General features: G+C 32.9%; 2 protein-coding genes and 1 long non-coding RNA gene across 4 annotated transcripts in view; 1 reads left to right on the top strand and 2 right to left on the bottom strand.

Annotated features, from left to right (window-relative positions):
• Positions 1-5,589, bottom strand: part of LOC145334229 (uncharacterized) — a 24,448-nt gene extending 18,859 nt beyond the window's left edge. For both annotated transcript variants that reach the window (XM_080179607.1, XM_080179605.1), the window contains exon 1: positions 5,454-5,589. In XM_080179607.1, the coding sequence (XP_080035733.1) occupies positions 5,454-5,548 (95 nt within the window). In that variant the 5' untranslated portion in view covers positions 5,549-5,589. The remainder of the gene's footprint in view (positions 1-5,453) is intronic.
• On the top strand, positions 1,814-4,646 carry LOC145333906 (uncharacterized). The gene is made up of 3 exons (XR_013884642.1): positions 1,814-2,030; positions 2,577-2,660; positions 3,190-4,646. It is a non-coding gene; the product is annotated as an uncharacterized LOC145333906 (long non-coding RNA).
• Positions 5,590-6,509: 920 nt separating the features above from the next.
• LOC145334228 (uncharacterized) lies at positions 6,510-25,590 on the bottom strand. Its single transcript, XM_080179604.1, has 18 exons — positions 25,338-25,590; positions 25,050-25,118; positions 24,683-24,734; positions 24,103-24,252; positions 23,199-23,291; positions 22,670-22,797; positions 19,881-20,004; positions 17,585-17,663; positions 17,018-17,101; positions 16,172-16,286; positions 13,633-13,726; positions 12,840-12,959; positions 11,253-11,319; positions 9,677-9,792; positions 9,035-9,113; positions 8,568-8,633; positions 7,360-7,455; positions 6,510-6,600 (listed from the first exon to the last, which is right to left on the bottom strand). The coding sequence occupies exons 1-18, from the start codon at positions 25,520-25,522 to the stop codon at positions 6,539-6,541; spliced, it is 1,779 nt and encodes a 592-aa protein (XP_080035730.1). The 5' UTR covers positions 25,523-25,590; the 3' UTR covers positions 6,510-6,538.
• Between the last annotated feature and the right edge of the window lie 1,326 nt (positions 25,591-26,916).

Raw genomic sequence — 26,916 nt, forward strand, 5'->3', positions numbered from 1 at the left:
AGCCACCAGGATAAGAGGGATAGAACAATGAACGACCTATTAAAATTTTGTATAATATTTCTGTTTGTTAATACTGGGGTGGAGATTTTATTGTAGATTAATATTTACCAGTGTCCCCTCCATCCCTGTAAAACCAGACACGTAACTATTTTTATTATTAGTCACTATTTTCTATTCAGAGATAAATAGGGATAAAGATGTCATTTTTAAAATCATTTGCTATCCCAATTGAAAAAAACCTAATATTCTTTTTTCAAAGTACATATCAGATACATAGGGAGAGGTAAGTAAACAAGAATCAAGCTTCATCCCAAATAAAAAAATTCAAATGGCTTAAAACCATTCCATGACCAATATGAAGCTTTCCTAAGCTGGAGAACCCAGTTTATTGTCTTGAAGGACATTAAACTTTTTAAAAATGAAGACATTAAAATGTAGTTTTTTTTCAGTTAATATATCCCTACAAAACCTAATTAATTTACAAAATATTTTTTTGCCTATCCCTACCACCGCGCGCATAGTTCCCGTCTACCCATAAAAAAAAGTTCCGTCAAGTGAATATTTGTATTATCAGGATTAAACAAACTAAATCTGGTTTATGGATGGTTGGACGGACGGACGGAGCGGCTAGTTGTGCGTGGTGCTAAGTGGAACATAATCGCGACAACGCAATGGTTTCTCTCAGTAAAAGATACATTTTCAACGCGCAATTATTACAATAATGTATTGTGTTATTATATTTAATTAAAAACTACATTTTAAACACTAGTGACTTAAACTCACGCCTAATTATTAGTCAGCAACCCTTTAATATGCAAAAACCCCACTCCATCCCTATATTAACCCTTTCAAGCCCCCTTCCCCCACCCACCCCTAATTTGGCCAATGTACTTTAGGACGCCATGTACTTTTCGTATGGTTCATGAAAAATGTACTATGCATGCTCTTTAATTACAACATTTCTTGGAAATAAACAGAGTGGGAGGGGACAGTGTTTATTACAATAGTCACCAAAATTTTATAATAACGTTATCTTATTCGTTGGCTTAACAACTTTGGGGACTTCAATTAATTTCGATTGGTTAATCCATTAAGTTGAGTGTTCAAACGTTTCAACCACTAATTTTAGTCTACAAGAAGGGATAATTTTGAATATCATAATCGACTGTTTCTTAACCCTTCAGATCCCTGGAAAAAATAAGATATTTTCTCGTACTCATTTGAATCCGGTGGATAGGAACCGGTTCTCATGAATACGAAAAAACTATGTCTAGCATCGTATTATATCCAGTTTTCTACGAATATAGAAATGTACAATCATAAGATTAAAACTAGTTTTTTTAGCCGGTGCCTTCGGCACCACGGGGCTAAAAAAAACTAGTTTTAATCTTATAATTGTACATTCTATATCCGCGGAAAGCTGTTTATAATACGATACGAGAAATAACTATTCTAAAACAAAATTTAGCATTTACATCCTAAGGTATTCAATGATCGAGTCATAGTGACAATAACAAAAAAAACACCAAAACTAAATAAATGAATATTTACTGACACCAAATATTGTCGTTTTTAAAAGCGAAGCTTTTCTATAATTAGGGTCGGTCCGTCCGTACGTCCGTCCGCCCGTACGTCCGTCCGTCCGAGATAGATAGCTTTTATTCGTTAATTTGGGCATGTTAGAATTGTCCTATCGATTTCAAACTTTGCATGATGATTCCTGTAGTAGTTGGGTACGATTTAGAAAGCGTAGCAACTCTATAATCATTACCAGAATGTCCGTACGTCCACTTTAAACATGTTGATTTTTTTACTTTTTTAACAACAAATTTTCAAGTGTTCTATTTATCCGTTTGATCTGATTTTTGGTATATTGATTCCTGGGACAACAAAGAACAATATTATAAGCGAAGCAACTCTATAATCAAGTCCAAAATGTAAGTATGTCCATAAGCATTATCCTGACTATGAGTCTGATCCTGATGACTACCCATCCCAAGAAGATGATGGCACTCCCCTACGATCCCAGGGTAAATAAGATGTAACCCTGGCATAAGGGATTATGTTTGTCTTTTTCCATTAAAACAGTATTGTATAATTTAAAAGAGGTTTAAAAAAACTTAATTTTCATAGAAATAAACAAGGATGGCAACATTTTTTATGTGACGAAGCACAAAATCTATTATGATTTAGACAAACGGACAAAGTGAGATATATATATCAGATTATCTGTTATCATAACAAAGAAAAGAAATAGAGAGAATATGCAAAAACTTAAAATCACAAAACCTTAAATAACAGGTTTATGTCTTTAAAAGTTGTAAAAAGAAAAAGCAGCTCAAAAGCAGTCAGACTACCATAGATTTTTTATACCTAATTAGGGTGCACAATGAAGGGAATATTAGCCAGAAGTTTCAGCCGTGTATCTTTTGTAGGAGCCGAGATAAAATATGTTGTAAAAAGTAAAAGCGGCTATAAAGCTGCTTAAAATCAGTCCGACTACTATGAATGTATTACCTATACTTAATTTGATATTGCAACTCTCAAGTTAAGATTGTTGTAATATTTTTTTGTAGGCTCAGATGAATGGGAGACAGGAGACTATCTTCATGTAATGATTGGTGTGGCAGCCGGTGTTGTGGGGTTACTTTTGTTTATAGGTTATCATTTATTACACTGCTACTTTATATTTCACTTATTACACATGTTCATCAGTTTTGCTGTTGTTAACAATTGTGAAAGGGATAGTTCTACTAAAGGTATCTTCACTAGAGTCCTGACTGCTTGCAAAAACCACAATGATAGAATCAATTTGCATTTCTATAAAAGTAAAAGCCTTTGATGGAACTTGATCTTTTAGATATCAATTTTGTCAACATTAACAGTCTCTATTTTTTCCCCTTAATAAAATTTGCATCAAACATTATTTTTTTTAAAGAGTCACCTTAAATTTTTTTTAGCGAAGCTTGACTATAATTAAATTTGTCTTTGCATAACACTGTGGGGGTAATTGAATTATTTTAGCTGTTATTTAAGATAGATGGTGAAGATTCCCTGTGCGAATGAGCATCCGGTATATAATTTACTTAGTCCGTCGGTATGTTAGTCATGCTACAACATGTGTAAATAAATACTGTACATTAATACCTATATTGATTGACTAGGATAAAAATGTCTAAATATTTTTAGCCTTTGTATTTTGGTGGAAATCTGTTCAGAGAAAAAAGCGCGGGACAGGGAGACCAGCTAAATTCAACAAATATAATGCACCAAAAATTGTTATACAACAAACATTTGATGGCAATGAAAGTGATATAATTTAAAATGATAACATTGCAACCTTTTGAGCTTTGGTTGTGATTATGATAGGAGTGCCATTAAATAAAACAGAGCTCTACCCAAATACGGGTCTTTCAATTATGTTAATTGTGATAGCAAAATATTATCTTATCTTGAATCAAGAAACTGTTGCAAAAGGGAATTATCCACGAACCACAGCAAGTGATTCTAAGCATCTTCCAGCATTGGCCTATAGTATTTTTTTAGTTAATATACCTACTAGGTTTATGTTTAATATTTGCTTTATCGACTAAAAAGTTAGGTTTTACCATGGTTTTATATGAAAAAAACTTTGAAATGTAAAGCAATTTTTAAAGCAATATCATCAAGTGCTTTGTTGAGTTCAAAGGACAAAATAAAATAACACTGCAGAAAAGCATCTAATGTTGTAAATTGCAAAAGTACATTAATTAAACTGTTACCAACCCTTTTTCTAATATACATTTTTAATCACAATAATTTATTTTGTGTCAAAGCTTTTAAACAACAGTTTGAACTCATCAAAACATTCGATGATATTGCACCAAACAATGCTTAACATTTCAAAGTTTTTTCATATAAAACTATGGTGAAACCTAACTTTTTAGTCGATAAACCAAATATTAAACATAAAACTATTATATTCACTAAAAAAAATTCAAATACTATGGGTCAATGCTGGAAGATGGTTAGAATCACTTGCTCTTGTTCGTGGATAATCCTCTTTGGGCAATTATTCTGCTTCTCATATGCATACTGGGTTAGAAAAATGAAGTAAAAGAATAAATTTCACGGGGAGAGAGGGGACAATGGACTTTTAATAACACTGGTGCCTAAAGTTTTAACTTCCGAAATCTTGTTTGGCTATAAAACTTGAGGTACTTTTATTGATTTGTTGAATCAAAAGTAGTCGCTTCTAAACTATTTAAGTTCAACCAATTATTCTAATCTACAAAGGGTAATTATGTATATCAGCAACAGGCATCTGTTTCAATTTATCGGCCATTGTCTTAAGATCCCTTAAGATCCCTAATTTTTCACCAACCTATCATCCCATCATATCCCGAAAAAAATTCTTCAAGCAAAATATTATTCATTATTCTCTAATATATCTTCCATAAAAAAAATATTATTTTATTTTTTAATCTGTCAAATGAGCTTAAATATAATCCTAAACATTTAAGATTGTCAAAAAGTGAGTCTAAAATTCTAAAATCCCTTAGGTACCTACTAACAATGCAAATAAACTTTAATACAAAAATCATTAAAATATATGTTGAAAATTTTGTTAATAATTCGCTATATCAAAATAAATATTTTAGTCAAAAGTGTTACTTTTATAAATACTAGCGGCTACGCCCCTGGAGGCCTCTAGGGACACGTTAAATTGTTTTTGTCAATCTATGTTAAAGTCAGCTATTTACCAAAAATATTTTTTTCTCCGCTCGTACTAAAAACTCCGCAATGTGGCTTTTTCTTTTTTGCGATTTCTTTGGTAGGGTGGTGGTACCCTCCCTCAAAATAGCTATAAACCTTCTCAGGACCTATGAGAAGCTACTCAGTAAAGGAAACCTGTGTGAGATCCTTCGGTACGGACAAACAAACAAACATCCTGTGTTACTTTATTATAAGGATTCTCCATTTTGGAAAAGATACTGAAATTTACAGCCAGGTCGTAAAAGATCTCATGACTATGACTAAGGACCCCTTTTCAACAAGTTCAAACGCCAAGACTCGAACCTATCATGCAATCTCATGAGCAAAAATTTAACATTTCATTTATGGGTTGGGTATATTTAGCCTCGGATAGCCTTGCAGACTACACACGATATCTTATTTTTAGTGTATCAAACCATGCTTAATGATGTGCATTGTTTCATGACCATACGTGCTTCAGACAACCAACCCTTCGATTGCGCGACCTTTGTCTTAAAAATCCGACTTTAGCATTCACCCAACTCGTGACTATGTATAATATATTGCGCACCTAATATAGCAGCAGTAGGAACCATTTTTAACGTCTTTAGTTATGACGCGGTGCTAGATCGAGATTAAAACCTATCACATCCCCAACAACAAGCGGCTGCGCTACGTTTTTAGCCACGGTTGCGGGTTACAGGGTTGGGTCTACTTACATGTGCACTCTCAAATTTCTTTTGCGAGGAAAATGTTTCTTGCAAATGTCACATTGAAATACTTCTGGGGTCTCCTCGATTTCAGTCTCGCCCATTTTAGTTTATTTTCTGGAAAAAAATTAAAATGTAGAACTGGGGGGAAAAAAATGGAGAATTTCTGATTTTTCAATGGAATTTATTTTTTTAATTGATTACAAAAACTTACATTTAAGTAGGTAGTGAACCATTGATTAACTTTTTTACATAATAATATACAAACTAATACAATGAGTAAAAAAAATGCATTTAAACTCGATCTATAAGCAAAAAAAACATTTAAAAAGGCCTTGGCAATGAGAATCAACTCAGAAGCCTCTAGACATATTTTAATAAAGAGTACTTTTAAGATTCACTAAATGATAAGGTACATAGATTATTCAACAATACTTTTCAAGAAAACATATGTATTACAGATAATGATCAAATGCAAAAATTTAATTCATTAAAAAAATACAAAATTTTTAGATAAATAGAGATCTTCTATGTAGTATAAAAATAAATTGATAGAATACTTGCAAAAATTGGTTTTGTTATGTTAAATTTTTCAAAATGCATAGGTAATAAAAATAAATACAAAAACTATTTTTTAAGTACTGTAAAGTTTTTTACAAAAATAAAATGGGGATTAATGTATAAATCTCGTACACTTTGAAACAGGAATTAAGTTATCAAATTGAAACTGTAAAATATTCATTTTCAACATTTTCAAATTGTCAATTTTTAATCGGAAATAGGTAGTTGATCATTACAGAAAAAAAGGCACAACATAAAAAACACGATATTTAATCTTATTGATATTCTATAATCTTATGTAATTTTTGAAAAATATATGATTTCTGGTATAAATTTCTTTTAAATATTGATTAATAAATGCTTTAGTAACATCAAATACACCAAACATTTTAAAATTCATAATTTTTTATTTAATTTTCTTGGTTTTTTGTGTAGTTCTATTTACAGTGCAAATTAAGTCCGATTTTGGAGGATTTTTGTGTTTTAATTTGGAAGATCTTATTGGTTCTTGATTAATGTTGACAACAAGAAGCTTAAAGATCAGCAAAGTCATGCATGATGACAACTTGGGCACCTCCGGTCTGTAACATAGCTCCTAAAAAAAGTGTTTATGAATTTATATTAAAGATATTTAAAGCATCGGTTTTCTAAAAGCAATATCAAAGTGTCTAGGTACTTATATTAACGGCAGGCAGGGTGTCGGAGCCGTATCATTTTGATGCGGCTCCGGCTCCAGCTCCGGCTCCAACCTTAAAATTAATATATCAATTTTTTTTCATTATTGAATTTGATAAAATAAAATAAATAATATAAAATATTTTGCTTTTATTTGATTAAAGCTATATAAAAGTAGAAGGATGTGTGTCTATTTGTTAAGTAACAATAGTTTTTCAGTTTATTATATGGAAATAGACCGTTGCCAAATGAAATTATAATATTACTTTAAAAAATCATTTTTAGCTAGTCCGGAGCCGGAGCCGTTTTTAACGAAAAATACGGCTCCGGATCCGGCTCCACCAAAAATGTTGCTGCTCCCGGCTCCAGCTCCGGCTCCGGAACACTGACGGCAGGAATGAGGAGCCGGAGCCGTCGAAGCCGCAATATTTTTGCGGAGCCGTTATTTACTTTAAATAACGACTACGGCTCCGTGTTAGTTACAAAAAGATTTTTATTAATCACAATTTGGTACCTAACTCTATTGTGTCTTGTGCAAATGCAGGCTTAAATAACAATACCCCCCCACCCCCTACTGGATGAACGAACTGACTAATAAATTATATCCATGTTAGCAACCTTAACGGACGACAATTTTTCCCCTGTCATAATATTCATGCATATTTTATATCCATAATACCTGTATCCTCAATTGGATCTTCAATATTGTCAAATGGATTAGCTATGATGCCAGTCTCCTCGCGAGGATTGAAAGTTATCAAACCCTCCTCATCTCCTGTTTTTTTCACAAAATAATTACAATAATAAAATAAGAATCAGCTTTTTTCATAACATCCCACTCCTATTTATTTCAAAACAAGGATATATTCTGTATTTATAAATGGGGGGGGGGGGGGGATTTAACACCCCTACCTACTATTTTCAAAAGGTTAGACATTGAGCATCACTTAGTTTATTTTATTTTACATTTATGAAGCTATGGAGTGGAGATCCCTAGATTTATATCATGTGAAAAATATGATTTTCTGGGCTGTTAAAAACTATATATTATTATTACTACTAGCTTTGCCCCAAGAGGTTTGATCAAACCAATTTTTCGTATTTTAGATTTAAAGGAAAATTTTTAAAAAATTGGGGGGGGGGATTTTTTTTCGGGGTCGACCTCACTATTTCAATTTTAGTTTTAAAAAGAAAAAAAAATTTGGGGGGTATTTTTCATTTTTTGGGGGGTTGGGGGTGTCCCATCCCCCAAGAAAATAGTTATAAACCTTCCCGGGACCTATGCGAAGCTACCCTGTAAAGGAGAACCCGATCGCTTCAGCGGTTAGCAAGATCCTTTGCTACAAACAAACAGACAGACAAACAAACAGACATCGTTCAACTTTGTATTATAGATGTGCTCTTGTAAAGATTTAAATTTCCTCTTACTGACCAATGTCTTAACTCAATTTTTGCTACGGCTGTCAGTCCGTTCTTAAAATTATATTTTTTATTTATTTAGGTAGGTATATCCTTCGCTACTTCTGAGCTGGATCTTTAAATTATTTTAGTGGTGAGCCAGATCGGGGTGAGCCAACTTTCCACCAATGAGAGCACAGCATTTTATGAAATGCCGCGCTGTGATTGGCTGAAATTCGGCTCACCCCGATCTGGCTCACCACTAAAATGATTTAAAGATCCAGCTCTGGATAGTGTCATCCTTGTTTCTATCATAATCAGTGAGAAAGGGGATATAGGACTGTAAAATTCTGGTACCCAAAGTTTTATAAACACGTCCTCTCATTTGTTGTCTTAGTCATTTATGGGAAATCAAATTTAAATCCAGATTGGTTGGTTTAAACTAACAGTGTCCAATCTTTTCAACCAATAATTAATTATGATTTGTGCCTAGAATATAATGATCATCATGATTGCGCATCTCCGGAGTATCTCTCATCCCCTCATCTTCCTCTTCTAAGTAGTCATTACATTGTACTTTTCAATCAACAGTTTTTTGGCAATTTTCCTCAAAGTGACTATTCGAGAACAGATTCCCCAATTCCTTTGAAACACCGGAAAATTTAATTATGATACGGTCATTAAAAAAATTTAAAATCGAACCAAAGATATGGGAAATATGTGAAAAAAAAAGTAGCTAAAAACCTGCAAAAAAAAACAGTCCAACCGCCAGGAAGTTTTGTACTTAATTATGCTCCATAAGAAATTTGAGCGGTTTTAAGCGGTCTATCTTATATAGGAACCGAGAAAATCACGTTTCTCCTAAAACGTTTTAGACGCAAATACTGACATTTTGAATTATATAGAGTAGGAAAATCACCAATAAAGCTTCAAAATTTTTGCAAAGTACAACATTCCTATTTCTTCATCAGGATTAGCAACAGCGTATATTCTCTGGACCTTGATACGGGTACTCTCCATCAAAGCGTCAATGGCCTAAACAAAATTATTAATTAAGTAAGTAATAGTTATTTCTCGCATCGCATTATAAATAGTTTCCGCGGATATAAAATGTACAATTATAAGATTAAAACTGATTTTTTAGCCCGCGCATTCGGCACCTCGGGGCAAATAAATTCAACAACTTAAAGGGGTAGTTTCACGAAAGGCATTTGAACTAGATTTAGTGAACCGCATATTTTTTGCTAGTGAATGGGTTAAACTATATTTATATGGCATATAAATATAGTTTATCCAATTAACCAGGAAAAATTAGTGAATGGGTTAAACTATATTTATATGGCATATTAATGTAGTTTAACCAATTAACCAGGAAAAAATATGCGGTTCACTGAATTAAGTTCAAATGAAAGTTCGTGAAACTACCCCTTTTAGATGAATAAAAAAACCGTAGATAAAAAAATTCTATGTTCCTGAAAAATCTTCATTGATAAGGATGGCCATACCGTTCCTGTAGTTTGCAGAATCTTTAGGTACAGAAATCCTGTTTTTCAACAAGGATTTTTTAAATAATGCCGCTGTTAATATTATTTACTGACCTCATCAGCAGTGTCTTCTGGTTCCTCTTTGATATCATCAATCATCAGAAGATGGGTCATGGCTGTTCCAGGTTTAGCCTGCTTACCAGGTCTTCCAGCTCTGGCCACCATTTTAGCTATATAAACAGATGGTTAATAAAACAAAGGGGGAGGTCATTTTCTAGTAAATTCCGTAAAGGTGTGTATAGGTGTGTGTGTTATAAGGCCTAAAAATAGTAGTAGAACGATAAGGTGCTCCCTATTGTTCTATTCAATAGGGAATACAAATATATAGAGCACCTTATCGTTCTACTACTATTTTTAGGCCTTATAACACACACATCTTTACGGAATTTACTAGAAAATGACCTCCCCCTTTATGGGTTTGTAGGGTAAATCTCATAGGCCGTTCCATTTTAGACTCCAGATTTTTTTATATAATTTCATCTACCTATTTTAAATAGCATCTGAAAAAACATGATGTTTTTGTCAGGTTAAATTGCATACAGACCGAATGAGTGGTAGTAAAGAAGATGCTTATTAGTCAGCGTAATCTTCACAATAAAAATCATTTTTACTGATTTCTTTCGAGGGAAAAAACATTGGATTACTCTTTACGTCTTTAGGAACAATGGACGGTTAGACAGAAAGATAATTAAATAGTAACTTTGTTACTTCCTAAATGAATTTTAACAAATGGAAAAGTAGGTTGCAGGTTCACCTGCAACCTACTTATCATTTTAAAAGCCATTGAAATTGTGAACCTATTTGAGAGCAGTACTGCTTTCTGTTAGGTTCTCTCTAGAGAATTATATAAACTGATTATACAACACAACGGAACAGATTAAAGATTGTAGCCTTATAATGAGCTGAGAAAAATAGTTATTCCATTATAGGTACACTAGCGGCATCGCCCCTAGCCTCTAGGGGCTTTTTTCCGAAGGTTTCAGGGGAGAATTTTAAAAATTTTGTTTACATTTTTTTTAGATATTTTCTGTATTTTATAACTCTTTATATCATTTTATAACTCTTTATAACATTTTATAACTCTTTATAACTTTTTATATTTATTTATATTAATTAAAACCTTACTTTCTTTGCCATTAGCCTATTTGGGGGTTCGCCCCTACAGGAGAAGGAAGTTTTCACAATATTTTTGAATTTGAAACAAAGTTTAAAGAAGAAAAGAAATTTAAAAAGAAGAATAATTGAAATATAAAGAAAATATAAAAAAGTAGGTATAAAAAATTTTAAAAATATATAAAAATATATAGAAACATAAAAAAAATTAAAATTAGAAAAAAATATGAAATTTTTTTTTTTTGGGGGGGGGGAATTTTCATTTTTGGGGGGGTTGGGGTGTCCAACCCCCCCCCCCCCCCCTCCAAGAAAATATCTTAAAACCACCACAGGACCAATAGGTAAATACCCTGAAGAGAAAAATCCAATCGGTTCAGTGGTTACCGAGATCTTAAGCTTCAGACGGACGGACGGACAGACATCATTCTACTTTGTATTATAGATAACAAATCATCTAAAATATTAAATAACAATTTGCTAATAAATATCTTCATTAAAATAAAAGCTAGGTACTTACACTCACGCTTCAATTTCCTCTTTCTTCCACGTTTCTTTGGCTTAGTTTCGTCCGCAATAATAGTCACCTTAACAATAAATCTATGAAGTGCATTTAAGGTCAGGGGGTGTATATTCTGCAAATTTGACCCGGCTGAAGGGAGGGGGGGGGGGGGATTAAAAAAATAAAAAATATGTGGTTGGGGGAAAAAAATATAAAAATTAAGAGAACTGAAAACATTTTTTTCCATTTTTCTCCCCTCTTTAGTGAAAAAAAAACTAAAAGAATATATGGGAGGGGGGATAATATGAATAAAATACCTAAAGAGTTTTGAAAAATTTTTTCCATTTTATCCCCTTCCTTGCTGGAAAAAAACTAGGAGGAGAAAAAAATAAAACTTTGCAGCAGGGGAAAAAATTAATCTTGTGCAGAATATACACCCCTGTTTAAGGGACTCAGAAGTGGGGATACTTTAAATCATTTTGTAGAATATAAATATTAGAGGTAAGATATAAATAAACAAGGATGACAACATCCATAAGTAGCGAAGCACAAAAATCGTGGATGGAAATGCGTAAAAGTAGATTTAAAGTGTATTTATCCCAAAAAAGTTTGAAAATTGGACCAAAACACCAAATATATGGGGAAATATGTAAAACATATAAAAATAGCCAAAAACCTGATAAAAGGCAGTCTGACCGCCATGGTTGTTTTCTTTAAACGACGGGAAATTTAATTTTGATATCTATAACTGAAAAAATTTTGAAAATCGGACCATAAACACTGAAGATATGGAGATGATGTGATAAATACAAAAATAGCCTAAAACCTGCAAAAAGGCAGTCTGGCCGTCATGGATGTTTTCTTTAAACGACGGGAAATTTAATCCTCATATCTATAACTGAAAAAATTTTGAAAATTGGACCATAAACACTGAAGATATGGTGGAAATGTGAAAAATACAAAAATAGCCTAAAACCTGCAAAATGGCAGTGTAGCCGTCATGGTTGTTTTCTGTAAACGACAGGAAATTTAATTTTGATATCAATAACTGAAAAAATTTTGAAAATCGGACCATAAACACTGAAGAAATGGAGAAAAATGTGAAACATACAAAAATAGCCTAAAACCTGCTAAAAAGGGGTCCGACCGCCCTTGATGTTTTATACTTAATTGTGCTCCTTAATAATGGGAATGTTGTCAAAAAATTTCAGCTGTCTATCTTTAATAGGAGCCGAGAAAATCACGTTTCCCCTATTCTGTCTTACACGGACGGACGGACAGACGGACGGACATTTCGAATTATAGAGTAGCTTCGCTACAAATAAAACGCAGGTTTTGAGTTATATCAGAAATTGTCTCATTTTTGACAATAAAAACTACCATTTTAGAAAAATATTTATTGGCCAAATTTAAGTTACACGAATATCTTGTAAAATAAGTGCTTTTGTATCAAATAAACCTAAATTAGGCAATGTTAAAAAAGTAGTTTTTATGTTAATTCATATTTCACTCTCAAATTCCTAGCCTAATATATTTTCCTTATGTATCAAAGTATTACAGGTGTCCTAATTTAATACACCTTAACAAATCTATCTGTCCATCTACCTGATCATCCTCCTCAACTGGGGCAGGCCTTGCCTCCTCAAAACCGGTTTGGGTGAGCTCATCTTCAATCTGGAACACCTTGTTCACACGAGCCACCTTCAAACCATGACCCATCTTAGCCTGCAAATTATTTAGAAAATAATGATTTGTTTCATTACCTAAAGGGAAAAAACTTATTTTCCGTACGTAATTTGTAGCTCTTTTAAGGTAATTTTGGCATATAAGAAGTTCCCAATCGATTTCAAACTGGACATCAAAGTTCAATATTTTAAGCAAAGCATCTCTGTAATTTTGCATCAAGTTTATATACAAAATTGTATAGATAATTAACTAGATATACTTTCAAACTAATAATTACACTTGTTATTTTGACACTTGACACAAGTTTTCATGCTCGTTTGTTCTACCTTACATATACTTTTACAGGGTCGCTTTTATGGATGTTATCATCTTTGTTTGAGTAAGATCTAGGGAATAAAAATTTGCAACTCAATACAGGGATCTAAAGGGATAGGACGATGGCCGATAAATTGATGTACATAACAAATGATGATACACAAAATAACCCCCTTCTGTAGATTAAAATTGGTGCTTGAAACGTTTGAACACTCAACTTAATGAAGCAACCAATAAAAATTCACTAAAAGCCCCAAAGCTGTTAAGCCAACGAATAAGAATACGATATTTTAAAACTTTGGAGACTGGTGTAATAAACAGCCCATTGTCCCCTCTCTCTCTCTCTGAACTCAATAGATATGTATTTTATTTCAAAGTTAAAGTTTTGAAGTCTCACCTTTTTAGCGGCCAGCTTTGCCTTAGTTTTAGCACTGACACTTCTGGAGAGTGGCAGGCATCTGTGTGGGAACTTGGTATCATGGTGGTAAAACCTGTAATTTCATAATTTCATCATTTTTCCAATACTACCCTTTTTAGTAGCGAAGCTACTCTATAATTCGCTTTGTCCGTCCGTCCGTCAGTCCGTCCGTCCGTCAGTCCGTCAGTCCGTCAGTCCGTAACGCTATGGGGGAAATGGGATTTACTCAGCTCCTATAAAAGATAGAATGCTGAAATTTTTTGACAACATTCCCTTCATTAAGGAGCACAATTAACTATAAAACATCAATGGCGGTCGGACGGCTTTTTAGCAGGTTTTAGGCTATTTTTTTATTTTCCACATTTTTCCTCATATCTTTGGTGTTTATGGTCCGATTTTCAAAATTTTTTCAGTTAGATATATCAAAATTAAATTTTCCGTCGTTTTGAGAACCATCAATGACGGTCAGACTGCCTTTTTGCAGGTTTTTGGCTATTTTTATATTTTTTACATTTTCCCCCATATCTTTGGTGTTTATTAATCGATTTTCAAAATTTTTTCAGTTAAAGATATCAAAATTTAATTTCTGGTCATTTGAAGAAATCAACAATGACGGTCAGACTGCCTTTTTGCAGGTTTTTGGCTATTTTTATATTTTTTACATTTTCCCCCATATCTTTGGTGTTTATTAATCGATTTTCAAAAATTTTTCAGTTAAAGATATCAAAATTAAATTTCCCGTCGTTTGAAGAAAACAACAATGACCGTCAGTCCCATCCACGAAATTTTGTTCTTCGCTACTTATGGATGTTGTCATCCTTGTTCAGTTATTTAATGGTCTTAATTAACGCTAGATTTTTAGTAGCGAAGCTACTCTATAATTCACTTTGTCCGTCCGTCAGTCAGTCCGTAACGCTATGGGGGAAATGGGATTTACTCAGCTCCTATAAAAGATAGAATGCTGAAATTTTTTGACAACATTTCCATCAATAAGGAGCACAATTTACTATAAAACATCATTGGCGTTCGGACCGATTTTTAGCAGGTTTTAGGCTATTTTTATATTTTTCACATTTTTCTCCATATCTTCAGTGTTTATGGTCCGATTTTCAAAATTTTTTCAGTTACAGATATCAAAATTAAATTTCCCGTCGTTTAAAGGAACAACCATGAAGGCCAGACTGCCTTTTTAGCAGGTTTTAGGCTATTTATATTTTTTTTCACATTTTTCTCCATATCTTCAGTGTTTATGGTCCGATTTTCAAAAATTTTTCAGTTATAGATATCAAAATTAAATTTCCCGTCTTTTAAAGAAGACAATCATGACGGCCAGACTGCCTTTTAAGCAGGTTTTAGGCTGTTTTTTTATATATTTAACATTTTTCTCCATATCTTCAGTGTTTATAGTCCGATTTTCAAAATTTTTCAGTTGTAGATATCAAAATTAAATTTCCCGTCTTTTAAACAAAATAACTATGACGGCCAGACTGCCTTTTTGGCAGGTTTTAGGCTATTTTTATATATTTAACACTTTTTTCCATATCTTCAGTGTATATGGTCCGATTTTCCAAATTTTTAAGTTAAGGATTTAAAAATTAAATTTTTTGTCGTTTTAATAAAACAACCATGACGGCCAGACTGCCTTTTATCAGGTTTTTGGCTATTTTTATATGTTTTACATATTTCCCCATATCTTTGTTTATTTTGATGCAATTTTCAAACTTTTATAGGATATCAGTATCAAAATTATTTTTCCCATTGTTATGAGCATCTTTAATATAATTTACTTTGACCATGACCATCGTCATCATGCAAAATAAAACAAGGTTTTATGTCTATTTTATCCAATAAATCTATTCTTGATTTTAGTAAAAACCTTTTAAATCTACCTGTACGTATTCCCATCGACGATTTTTTGTGCTTCGCTACTTATGGATGTTGTCATCCTTGTTATATAAACCTTACTTTACCTCGTAAGGACGGGATTTTCCCTCAATTTCTAAGTGATAATCTAGAGAATCCAGAGCATCATCCGTGTGTAATTGGATGCGATACTCAAACACCCAAGGATATTAGGTTAAGTAACATAAAACAGACAACCAACCCTTTTATTGCACGACTTTTGTCTGGGAAGTCCTAACTGTGCATGGTAATGAGTTGCGTCTGATTATGGGCCAAGGCATTACACCTACTACCTATCAACTATTAATGTCGCGCACCTGACATTGCAACAATATGAACCATTTTAAAGTCTTAAGTTATTACGCGTGTCGGGCCTATCACCTCCCCAACGACGAGCGCATGAGCTATGGTCGCGGGTTAGATTCTTATATAAAAGTAACAGTTTGACTGTCTGCCTGTTTGCCTCTAAGTGTATATATATTTGTGTCTCTGCATCTTAAGATCTCGTTGAACACGGGAACGAATAAGCACTTATTCTTATTGATTTATTTCTATTGTCCGTTAAATATATCACTGCTTTATTGTTTGGGTAGTCCTCTAAAAGATCATTCCTTACCTTTTGCAGCTTAGGCACTGCTTTTTACCAGAGGCATGCATCCTCTTGTGGTGCCTCAGGTGAGGAGCTTGGTAAAATTCTTTCTGGCAAATGTCACACTTAAATTGTTTAATGCCTAAAAAGGGTAAAAATAATGAAAAGATTTATGTAAAGGGGGGAGGCGGTTGTAACACATTATGAAACCAAAACTTAAAAAGAAAGGAACTCAACTAAAAAAAGAGTTACAGCTCTGAGATTTGGTATGGCAGTTACTTTAAAGAGGCTGTGAAGAAACGGTGGTGGAACCGCCGATATCGCCGAATTTTTTTTGTGGTAGTTGTGGTTTTACCAACTTTTCTTCACAGTTCCACATTGTACCTCTTTAAAGCGACTCTCTTTGAAAATTTCAGTGCTGTAACTCTTTAAGTTGAATAAAGTTGAGTGTTAATAGAGGCATAGCCGCTATTGCTAAGATATAATTAAGGGAGAAAGGGACCTATGTTTTAACAGGAAGGTAGGGTTAACTTTATTATAATGAGATAATTCGTATTAAACTTCAGATTTACACTTTTCTGGCCTCAGGTTTTTAAAAATCTGTGATAAACAACTGAAACAACTGTCTGTATTTCTACATTTTTCTCTAAAATTAGATCAGATCTATTTTTATCCATTACGTACGAAGTCTCAATAATTTCAAATGGTCACATTAGGCTAGAATTCTTGATATTTTTGTGTTCTATTTATCATAATGATAGGTTTTGTACTTGTAGGTATGGTTAAATACTAATCTAATGCTCAAATAAAAACCATTAGAGTGGGCTCTTTATCCCCCTCCCCCCCCCCCCCTTCGGAACATGGTTAACTTACCATTGTGATAGTTGACGTGCTGTACAAGCTCGCCCTTGGTGATAAAGGACTTCGGGCAAAGGTCACAAGCATACTCCTTGTCACCTAACAAACAAAAGTTGAAATGAAAACAAAAGACCTTTGAAATAAAGATACAGACAAACATTTTAATATCACTGTTTTAGAGATTCCTGACACCATGAAGTTAACGAGAAAATAGTTTTTTCATTGTTTACAATGTTTTTTTTTTAAACTAGGTAGGTAGGTATATTTCTTGTTTTAACCAAATCGCAAATTCTCCCCCATTTTTATTCAACTTTATCTTTTGTAAATCAAAATTGAAATCGATGGGTCGACCTACTCTTCCAATTATCCTCACCTCAAGCGGTTCCCATAGTAATGGGGGGAGCGGGGAAGTAATTTTTTCTTTTAAGGGGATGGAGGTATCCCAACCGCATAGAAAAAATTTTAAAACCACTACAGAACCGGTATCTATATTCCCTGAGAAGCAAAACCGCTTCACACGGACAGATGGACGGACATACATCGTTCTAATTTGTTTTTTTACGTGTGTAGTATTGTGTATACCTGTGTGATACTTCATATGAATCTTGAGATACCCTTCTGCCTTGAACTTTTTCTGACAAAGGTTGCACTCATACTTTGGCTACAGAAAAAAACACATTAAGGGAAGGGGAAGTTTTGACACATTTGCGTAAACCTGGCACCTAGGCTTTATCTTTGGACTGAGAGGATAGGTTATTAATGATAAAATCATTCTTATATGATGAATTTCACGAAGTTTTAAGATTTTTTGGATAGGCCTTCAGGTTCCGGAGCTCCAGGCCTCCAGATGGTCTCTGTACAGGTAAAAATGAAAAAAAAATTTTAAGTTACAAATCAACTTATAAAACAAAATATACATCTTTTTTCTTCAAATATGTGAATAATATTAAAAAAGATGCATATTTGCACCTGGAGGCCTGGAGCTCCAGAACCTGGAGGCCTATCCAAAAAATCTTAAAACTTCGTGAAATTCATCATATCAGAATGATTTTATCATTAATAACCTATCCTCTCAGTCCAAAGATAAAGCCTAGGTGCCAGGTTTACGCAAATGTGTCAAAACTCCCCCCCCCCCCCTTCCCTTTCATATTGGTAAGCTAATCAGAAATGCTCTCTTATTTCGATAAACAAGCCCCACTAACTGACTATCAAAGGCCTCGTGAAAGTCAAAGTAACATTAAATGGATAATATATAACTGATAGGGTGGCAATCCGAATCCGCCCAAATTTTAGTCAATTTTGGAATCTGGAATCTGTTTTTTAATAGCGGATTCGGATTCTTAATTAGTAGGTTAAAATCAGCGTCTTGAGTTTTTCTTTCAACTACGCCTTTTTAAAGGCAAAGATTATCATCACTATTTATAATATCTTTTAAAATCTGGTTCGATTCTCGGAAGTGAATTATAGAGAACACCAAGAACATTAATTGTTAGGACAAATGTAGCACTAAAATTTTTTTAATTTAAAAAAAAGCCTTTTAAAATATTGCTAGTATCCGGAATCCGAATCCGGTCCAAAAATTTGATGGATTGCCATCCCTAATAACTGAGCCATAAAACCTTTACATAGACTCACACAGCCTATTTGCAGTCAGGAGACACACAAAACCTACATTTCAAAAGCTTTCTTAACAAGCTTTTTTAAGGACTTGTTGAGTTTTTGTTTTGTTTATGGTTCAATTATTTCCATAAGAAGCACATCAATAGCTCGTTAGGGTAAGGCGGGGTGAATCCGAGTGTTTTTTCGGTTTTTCGAAAAAAATGGGGTAAAAATTTTTAAATGGGACCAAGACCAGTAGAAAGTCTAACAGGTCTTAAAAAGACGTTATCTTAGGACTTTGGGAAGTTTGTCAAAATTGGAATAAAAAACCTTACCGGATTCGCACCGCCTCGAGGCGAATCCGGTAGTTCATTTTCAAGCTTCAAAAAATCTATGACTTATTGATTTTATTACAGCATGCCCAAAAGTTAAAAGTTGCTTAATGTAATAAAGAGCATACACAAAAAATTTTATTAGACTTTTTTGTATAGAAGGGGGGAGGCGGATGTGCCACTTTTTGAAACCAAAACTAAAAGTCAAAGGAACTCAACTAAAAAAAGAGTTAAAGGTCTGAGATTTTGCATGGCAGTTGCTTTATAGGGTTACAATATGGAACAGTGAAGAAACGGCGGCGCATCCGCCGAAAACCGCCGAGAAATTGCAAAAAAAAATTCGGCGGGAAACGGCGGTTTTCGGCGGTTGCGCCGCCGTTTCTTCACAGTTCCGTATTGTACCTCTATAAAGCAACTGCCATGCAAAATCTCAGACCTGTAACTCTTTTTTTAGTTGAGTTCCTTTGTTGACTTTTAGTTTTGGTTTCAAAAAGTGGCACATCCGCCTCCCCCCTTTGTTTAAAATTGAAAAAGTTAGTAAAAATATCAAAAACCAGATTCGCCCCGTCTCAGAAAAAGTCGATTTGTGAAAAAACTATACAAGCTTTTTTAAAGTTTTCAACGGAAATGGATAGCCCATTAGATAGTCCCCTGAAAACGTCTAAGCTCTAGCTCTTACCAGTTTTTGTACTACCCATCATTTTTCCGACCTAAATAAAGTCGAAAAAAAAAAATTTTTTCGTCCGACTTTGAGATTCAATAGGTAAGTAGGTACCCTGGAAATTCATCTCACAAAAATTTCGCACCGACACAGAGATCACCCCACCTTACCCTAGTCACTTTAACGTTTACATTTTTTTATCATATTTTTCTTGCTGTCCAACAAAACTGGAAAATATGCCAAAGGTTTATATGGTAGAAACAGCATCTCCTTATTTATTACTAACCTCCAACCCTTCCAGAGTATGGAAGTTTTTGATGTGGTTCTTCATGTTGTTTGCCTGTTTGAAAGTGGCCCGGCAAATAACACACTCATATGGCTTCTCATCAGTGTGTGACCTCTTGTGGATTCTAAATTTGGAGCAGAAGTTAAAGGGGGGTCCCTTCGCCGTTTTTATTGTATGAATCGATAAGTTGGGGTGATAAAAAGGCTTATTGACATGTTTCACTAACAATATAATCTCTAAAATTGAGGGAAAGGCTAAGTTAAACAAGGACAATCAGTAAAAATAATGTTTTATTTATTAAACATAGAACAGGTTTCATTTGTTTGTTTGCGCAGCCGTAGCTCGTCTTACTCTACAATATATTTTAGTTGGCGCTCAAGCTGAATAGAATTTAAGGTATAGAAGACTAATTGAAAGTGACGTTCAGACTAAAGGCCGATAAAAAATATGCCCAAATTATAGAATAGCCGCGCTAAATAATCTTACGAACAATAATTTAAACTTACCTGGTGAATTATCCTTTAAAGACTGCATTAAAATAAGATAAAACAGATTACTTTACATAGTTAAAGCAAACAACACAAACAGGCTTCCTTTAGTTTTAAAGAAGTATGAGTTTAAAATATTGATACATGGGGCTTTCAATAAAAAAATACCTTGTTTATCACTAATAATCATTCTTATTATCTTTATTGAAATAAGAGAGAGGGAAGTTTTTAATTTGTTTGATTATTACTTTAGCTCAGGTTATATTGGGTACTGGTTAGCATTGCAGGTTAGGTATAGGCTCCACAGGGTAAGTGCCCCAGTAGAGGTTTAGACATTTGAGAAGAAAAAACTATTGCAAAGCCGTTTCTTGAAATCAAAAGGACTATCCACGAACATGAGCAAGTGATTTTAAGCACCTTCCAACATTGATGCATAGTATTTTTTAGTGAATATAAACCCCGAACAAACATATTATGCAAATCTGAATTTTCAAAATAGCAGCTTTATTATTCATTTAGGATGATTTTACAATAAATATGAAATGTAGATGCCTCTTTTGGTTACAAAATTCCACTGTTAATTTTTTAATTAATCAGCACCAATAAAGCACAAGATCTCAAAAACAGCATTTGGGGGAAATACTGGTGAACAAACATAATATGCAAATCCAAAACAAAGCAAAAAAAAGGCTTTTTTTGGCACTTTTCTCCTCTTTTAAAGATTGATTATGATAAAATAATATTTTTTAAGGGATTTATGCATTAATTATTATGAAATATAGTATAAGGTAGAAATTAATGATTTTTCTAAATAAGAAATGTTTGAAAAAAATAAATTCGATCCCTATTACTTAAGAGGACAGCTGCTGACCCCCAGTCTTATGGATGAACCTAAATACATGTTAAAGATAAAAATTACGCTGAAAAGTATAAAAAAATGTTTTTATATGTGTTAAAAAAATTCATTTTAAAATCTTGATTTTTAGGATGATGACCTTTCAGATGCTCCTGTTGGCGGTGATGGTGAGCCAAATGTTATCTAAGTACATGCCCATTACAACAACTTGTCTATTAACCTATGTACCATTTTTTGTAGTCGTAGCAGCCTCCAATGGAGCCTTCCAACAAGAAATATAACCATCTTCTAAAAACTACAGTATTCACCTTATGAATTGAAGTAAATAAAATTGCAATTCTTTTCTTTTTTAATAATGCTGGGCTGGAGGATGTTATAACTACAAAAATTGGATCATAGTTTAATATATAATGGACATGCACTTTGATAACATTTGGCTCACCATCACCACCAATTGGGGAATCTTAAAGGTCATCATCCTCAAAATCAAGATTTTAAAATAGATTTTTTCAACACACCAAAAAACATTTTTGTATAATTTTCAGGGTAATTTTTATCTTTAACATGTATTTAGGTTCGTCCATAAGACCGGGGGTCAGCAGCTGTCCTCTATGTTCAAACATTTCTAATTTAGAAAAATCATTAATTTCTACCTTATACTATATTTCATAATAATTAATGCATAAATCCCTTAAAAAATATTATTTTATCATAATCAATCTTTAAAAAGAGGAGAAAAGTGACAAAAAACCTTTTTTTTTGCTTTGTTTTGGATTTGCATAATATCATCATATATGTTTGTTCACCAGTATTTCCCCCAAATGCTGTTACATTTCATATTTATTGTAAAATCATCCTAAATGAATAATAAAGCTGCTATTTTGAAAATTCAGATTTGCATAATATGTTTGTTCGGGGTTTACTAGGTTTATGTTACATATTTGGTTTATCGACTAAAAAGTTATGCTTCATCATGGTTTTATATGAAAAAAACTTTAAAATGTAAAGCATTTTTAGATACAATATCATCAACTGCTTTGTTGAGTTCAAAGGACAAAATAAAAAAAAGCATCAAATGCTGTAAATTGCAAAAGTACATTAATTTAACTGATTAAAATATTACAAGCTACCAACCCTTTTCTAAACATACATTTTATATCAAAATGATATACTTTTGTGTCAAAGCTTTTAAACAACAGTTTGAACTCATCATAACATTTGATGAATTTACACGAAACTATGCTTAACATTTCAAAGTTTTTTTCATATAAATCCATGGTGAAACCTAACTTTTTAGTCGGTAAACCAAATAATAATCATGAACCTAGTATATTCACTAAAAAAAATGCCAAGGTTCAATGCTGGAAGGTGCTCACAATCACTTGCTCTTGTTCGTGGATAGACCTCTTTTGCTAATTTCTTGGACAAATTAGGTAGATACTTACACAAGTTTGCTGCTTTCAGTGAATCCCTTATTGCACAAATCACACTTGTATGGACGCTCTCCTGTGTGGGTCCTTTTGTGTACAGTCAGAGCATTGCTTACGTTGAATCGTTTCGGGCAAACGTCACACTAAAACAAAAATCAACCAATTCTTAAATTGAGAATTTTTCTTTCTTTTATTATTATTTCAAATTATCTCGAAAAAAGCCTATATTTGCATAATTTATCGCTCTAATCTAATAGCTCTAAGACCCTTGGGTTGCATTTAAAGAGAAAGATTTAAGTAATATGCCTTTAAAATATTTTCCAGTATGTAATCGAAACCGATTAATGTCCGCTGGATTAGATCCGGTTCTCAACAGTACTGAAAAATCATGTATATCATTATATTACAGATATTTTTAAAATAAAAACCATTCAATAAGTACTCCCTCGGGGTTTAACAAAACTGGTTTTAATCTGTAATACTTTTCATTTTAATATCTGCGGAAAGATGTCTTTTATACGATAAATAAACATTCTGCCCTTACCTTGTATGGACGTTCATTAGTGTGAGTCCTCATGTGAACCACCAGGTGAGACTTTTGTCGGAATTTATTGTGGCATATCTCACACTCAAACTTCTGCAAATACATTGGGTATATTTTATTAGACTGAAATCAAATTTGATATTCTATAACTTTCTTTCAGTCGATATAAATGTAAAAAAAACATGAAAATCTGATGAAATAAATATTTATATTGCAAAGGACTAGGGCACTATACAGGGTTCTTAAGGGATAAGACTATGGCCGATAAATTATTGTACATCCCCAATGATGATACACAAAATTACCCCTTCCATAAATTAAAATTAGTGGTTGAAACGTTTGAACACTTAACTTAATGAATCAACAAATCATAATTCACTAAAGTCCCCAAAGTCGTTAAACCAACGAATAAAAAAACATTATTATAAAACTTTAGGGACTAGTGTAATAAACAACCCATTGTCCCCTATCTAACAGGGCACAATGACATGACAGAAGGAGGGCAATATTAAAGGAGGGCAATATTAAAGGTGTGACATATTAACCTACAAACATTAAGGAGGCCTCTGTTTTGGAGGTCCATAGGGCCATGAAAATGACTGAGAATTTTTTATAGAATAGTAATTGTAAATTCTAATAGGTATCTAGGTACTAAATTTCAGGAATCTAAAGAGATAAAACAATCACCGATAAATTGAGGAATAATTATATCAAAATTACCATATTTGTAGATTTTTTGGTTAAAACGTTAGGACACTCCACTTAGTTAGGGAATGAACCAACCAATAAAAAATCAATAAAAGTCGCTAAAGTTGTTGAGCCAGCAAATAAAAAAACATAAAAATTTTGGGACTAGTGTTTTTCACCCCTAATATCCCCTCCCTCCCTGACTAAATTTTCTGACCTTGATATCAGAGTGACATTCCATGTGCAGCTTGTAGCTAGGCTTCCTATCAAACTGTTTACTGCACACTGCGCAGTTATAGATAACACTGCCGTCCTTCAGCTTCGTGGGAGTTATATCCAGGTCATCTAATGCAGGACGACCTACGCCCTAATAAACATATTTAATTCAATACCTAAATGTTTTTGCCAAATTTCTCTTAGTAGAAATATACCTAATGTCTTATTGTGGATCATAAGGGATAAGACAATGGACGATAAAATATACATCTCCAAAATTACCACTTCTTAAGATTAAATTAATAGTTGAAAATTTTGAGGACACTACTATACTAGTTTGAAACGAACCAATCACATAGTTAAATAAATCAATACCCAATTTTTTTTTGAGCTAACTAATAAGAAAACATAGTTATAATTTACTGCACAATGTCCCATCACTCCCTGGCTTTTATGCAATAAAGGGAAGAAGAAAATGAGGAAACACATAATTTTTATTTAAGGGGGGGGGGGGTTACAAGAGAAAATAAAATGGGAGGAGGGGAACAATTACCAACCATTAAATATTAAAATATTTGTACCTTCTTTCCTTTTGCCTTTTTGGTAGGAGTTTTTGTGCCACTACATTTCTCACTATAAATAAAAGTTTTCTTTAGATATTAAAGTAAAAGAATAGAGGGGGCATGAGCTATATGTAATTCTGACCACAGGACGGGAACCCAGCCCCGATTTTGTACTTTGAAATCAGCTAATAGTGTCGCAAAAAGCAATTTGCTAGTAGACGAAAAGGGTCTCCACCACTTAGGGCAGTAATAAAGTATACATCCATACTTTAAAAGAAAAAGGAAAACATTTTTTTATGTGTACAGAATAAGTTTTTTTTATCTGGCTGGAATGGAACTTAGAATTTAAATCAATATCCCTGAATAGTTTTTTAAGGTATAATACCTGTGAAGAACAAGCTGGCCTCCGGTTGCGAAGGTCTCAGGACAACTGATGCAGGAAAAGGGTCCAGGGCTGAAATTTAAAACGAATATTCATGTGATTATGGCATAGAATTAATAGGTATCCATTGGATTACAGAAGGTTTGAGCCATACTGGAAAATCATGTATCGTATCGTATTATAAACAATTTTTTTCACAATAACAAAATTTTTACATACCAGTTTTCTCTAGACATAGAAAAATACACTAGACAGACAGACATTAATGGATCGAGTAAGTATTAAGTTTACCTTGCATTTTCTTCAGCTAAAGCCTTTTGGGGGCTTTTCCTTGGCGATCTCGTCTCCTTCTTGACAACAGCAGGGCTACCATTGGCCACTAATTCCTTGTTCTCTTTCCCGGCAGCAAAGAATGATGTTATTTTCTTCTGCCCACCGGGAGACTTTGTATTCTTTGTTGACTTTGCCGCAACCATTTCTAAACCGTTTCTTGTTTAAAAATAAAGTTGCATAACAATTTATTCTGAAATAATATTTATAATATTCAATAATCAGAAATTGATGCAATTCTGTAGAATAATAATAGCGCATTTTCTACTAATCATAATTTTTTTTATAATCAGATAAATTTGATCAATGTTTTTTTTATTACGACTTCTTCATACAGGAGAGGCCAAAAAAGGTTTCTTTTCTTCCTAAAATTTCCCTCTTTTGTAGAGACCCTGATAAAAAATCTTAAAATTTTTGCCAAAATTTCTACTTTTCATTTAAAAGTTTTTGATTGAACTATACGTAGGTAACTAAATACCTACACGGGTTAGGTTGGTACATTTTGCCTTAGAAAAAAAACTATTTATTTTTAAATAAACGTAAAATAATCACATAAAAATACCTAGTATTAAAATTGAAGACATTATTTTTAATACTTTAATCTGCATTTAAAGGGATAGTTTCACGAAGTGCATTTAAAAAAAAATAGTGAACTGTAAGTTTTTTCTATTTTAAATAACGTATTAGTGCATAATATAAAGTTATTGATTAAAATTAAAAGATTTGACCAGGGATTTTCCTTAAAAAATGAGTTTTTCATTTTTATTTTCAACTTCGTTACATGTTATATATGGCAAAAACTTTATTGTCATAAATACAACTTTAGATAGCATTTACTAGTTAATAGAACTTCAAACTTTTTATACAACAAAATATACATAACAACAAAGAATGACCAATAAAATATTTAGTATAGTACTTAGAGTAGTGATCTTTTTATATGTCTTAGTAGAATATATTAGGCATTGGATAGATATGATTGTGATAAAGAATTTTAACATTGACCTGACCGAACTTTTTTTATTTGATAATATCTAAAAAAGTTAGTGATCTGCAACATAAATTACATGAGAATGGTCTTTTTTTATATATATATATATTATATGTAGTATGGTTAGTTGGTATTTCCGCGTGAGATAATGTGTATATTGTAAGTAAACCGGATGGTTTTCTTTATTTTTTTAAAAAGAATCTATAGAAAACCTGTCCCATAATGAACCGGACGTTATTTTTTATGTTTTTTTTAAGTAACTTGTCCCAAGGGGAACCCCTGTTAAATTTTTTTATAACTCTTGTGAAATATGTGGAAAACGATTCTCTCATATTGGTGTTTTGGCTATACATATTTGGGAAAAAATAGACCATTCTCATGTAATTTATGTGGCAAATCACTTTTACTTTTTTAGATATTGTTAAATAAAAAAAGTTTGGTCTGGTCAATGTTAAAAATTCTTTAACATATAATCATATCTATCCAATGCCTAATATATTCTACAAAGACATATAAAAGTTCACTACTCTAAGTACCTTAACTCTTTAA

Source organism: Acartia tonsa, chromosome 12 (genome assembly GCF_053477335.1).
Source record: "Acartia tonsa isolate MP-2025a chromosome 12, ASM5347733v1, whole genome shotgun sequence".
Taxonomy (NCBI): Eukaryota; Metazoa; Arthropoda; class Copepoda; order Calanoida; family Acartiidae; genus Acartia; species Acartia tonsa.

Bases quoted from the DNA above. Each gene is read 5' to 3' on its own strand.
- LOC145334228 (XM_080179604.1), bottom strand. From the start codon at position 25,522: ATGGTTGCGGCAAAGTCAACAAAGAATACAAAGTCTCCCGGTGGGCAG. The intron at 8,634-9,034 runs GAATGTTGTACT...ATGACTACTTAG, and splicing joins TAATCCTGATGAAGAAATAG to AAGAGGAAGATGAGGGGATG. The intron at 6,601-7,359 runs GTATTATGGATA...CACTTTTTTTAG, and splicing joins AGATCCAATTGAGGATACAG to GAGCTATGTTACAGACCGGA.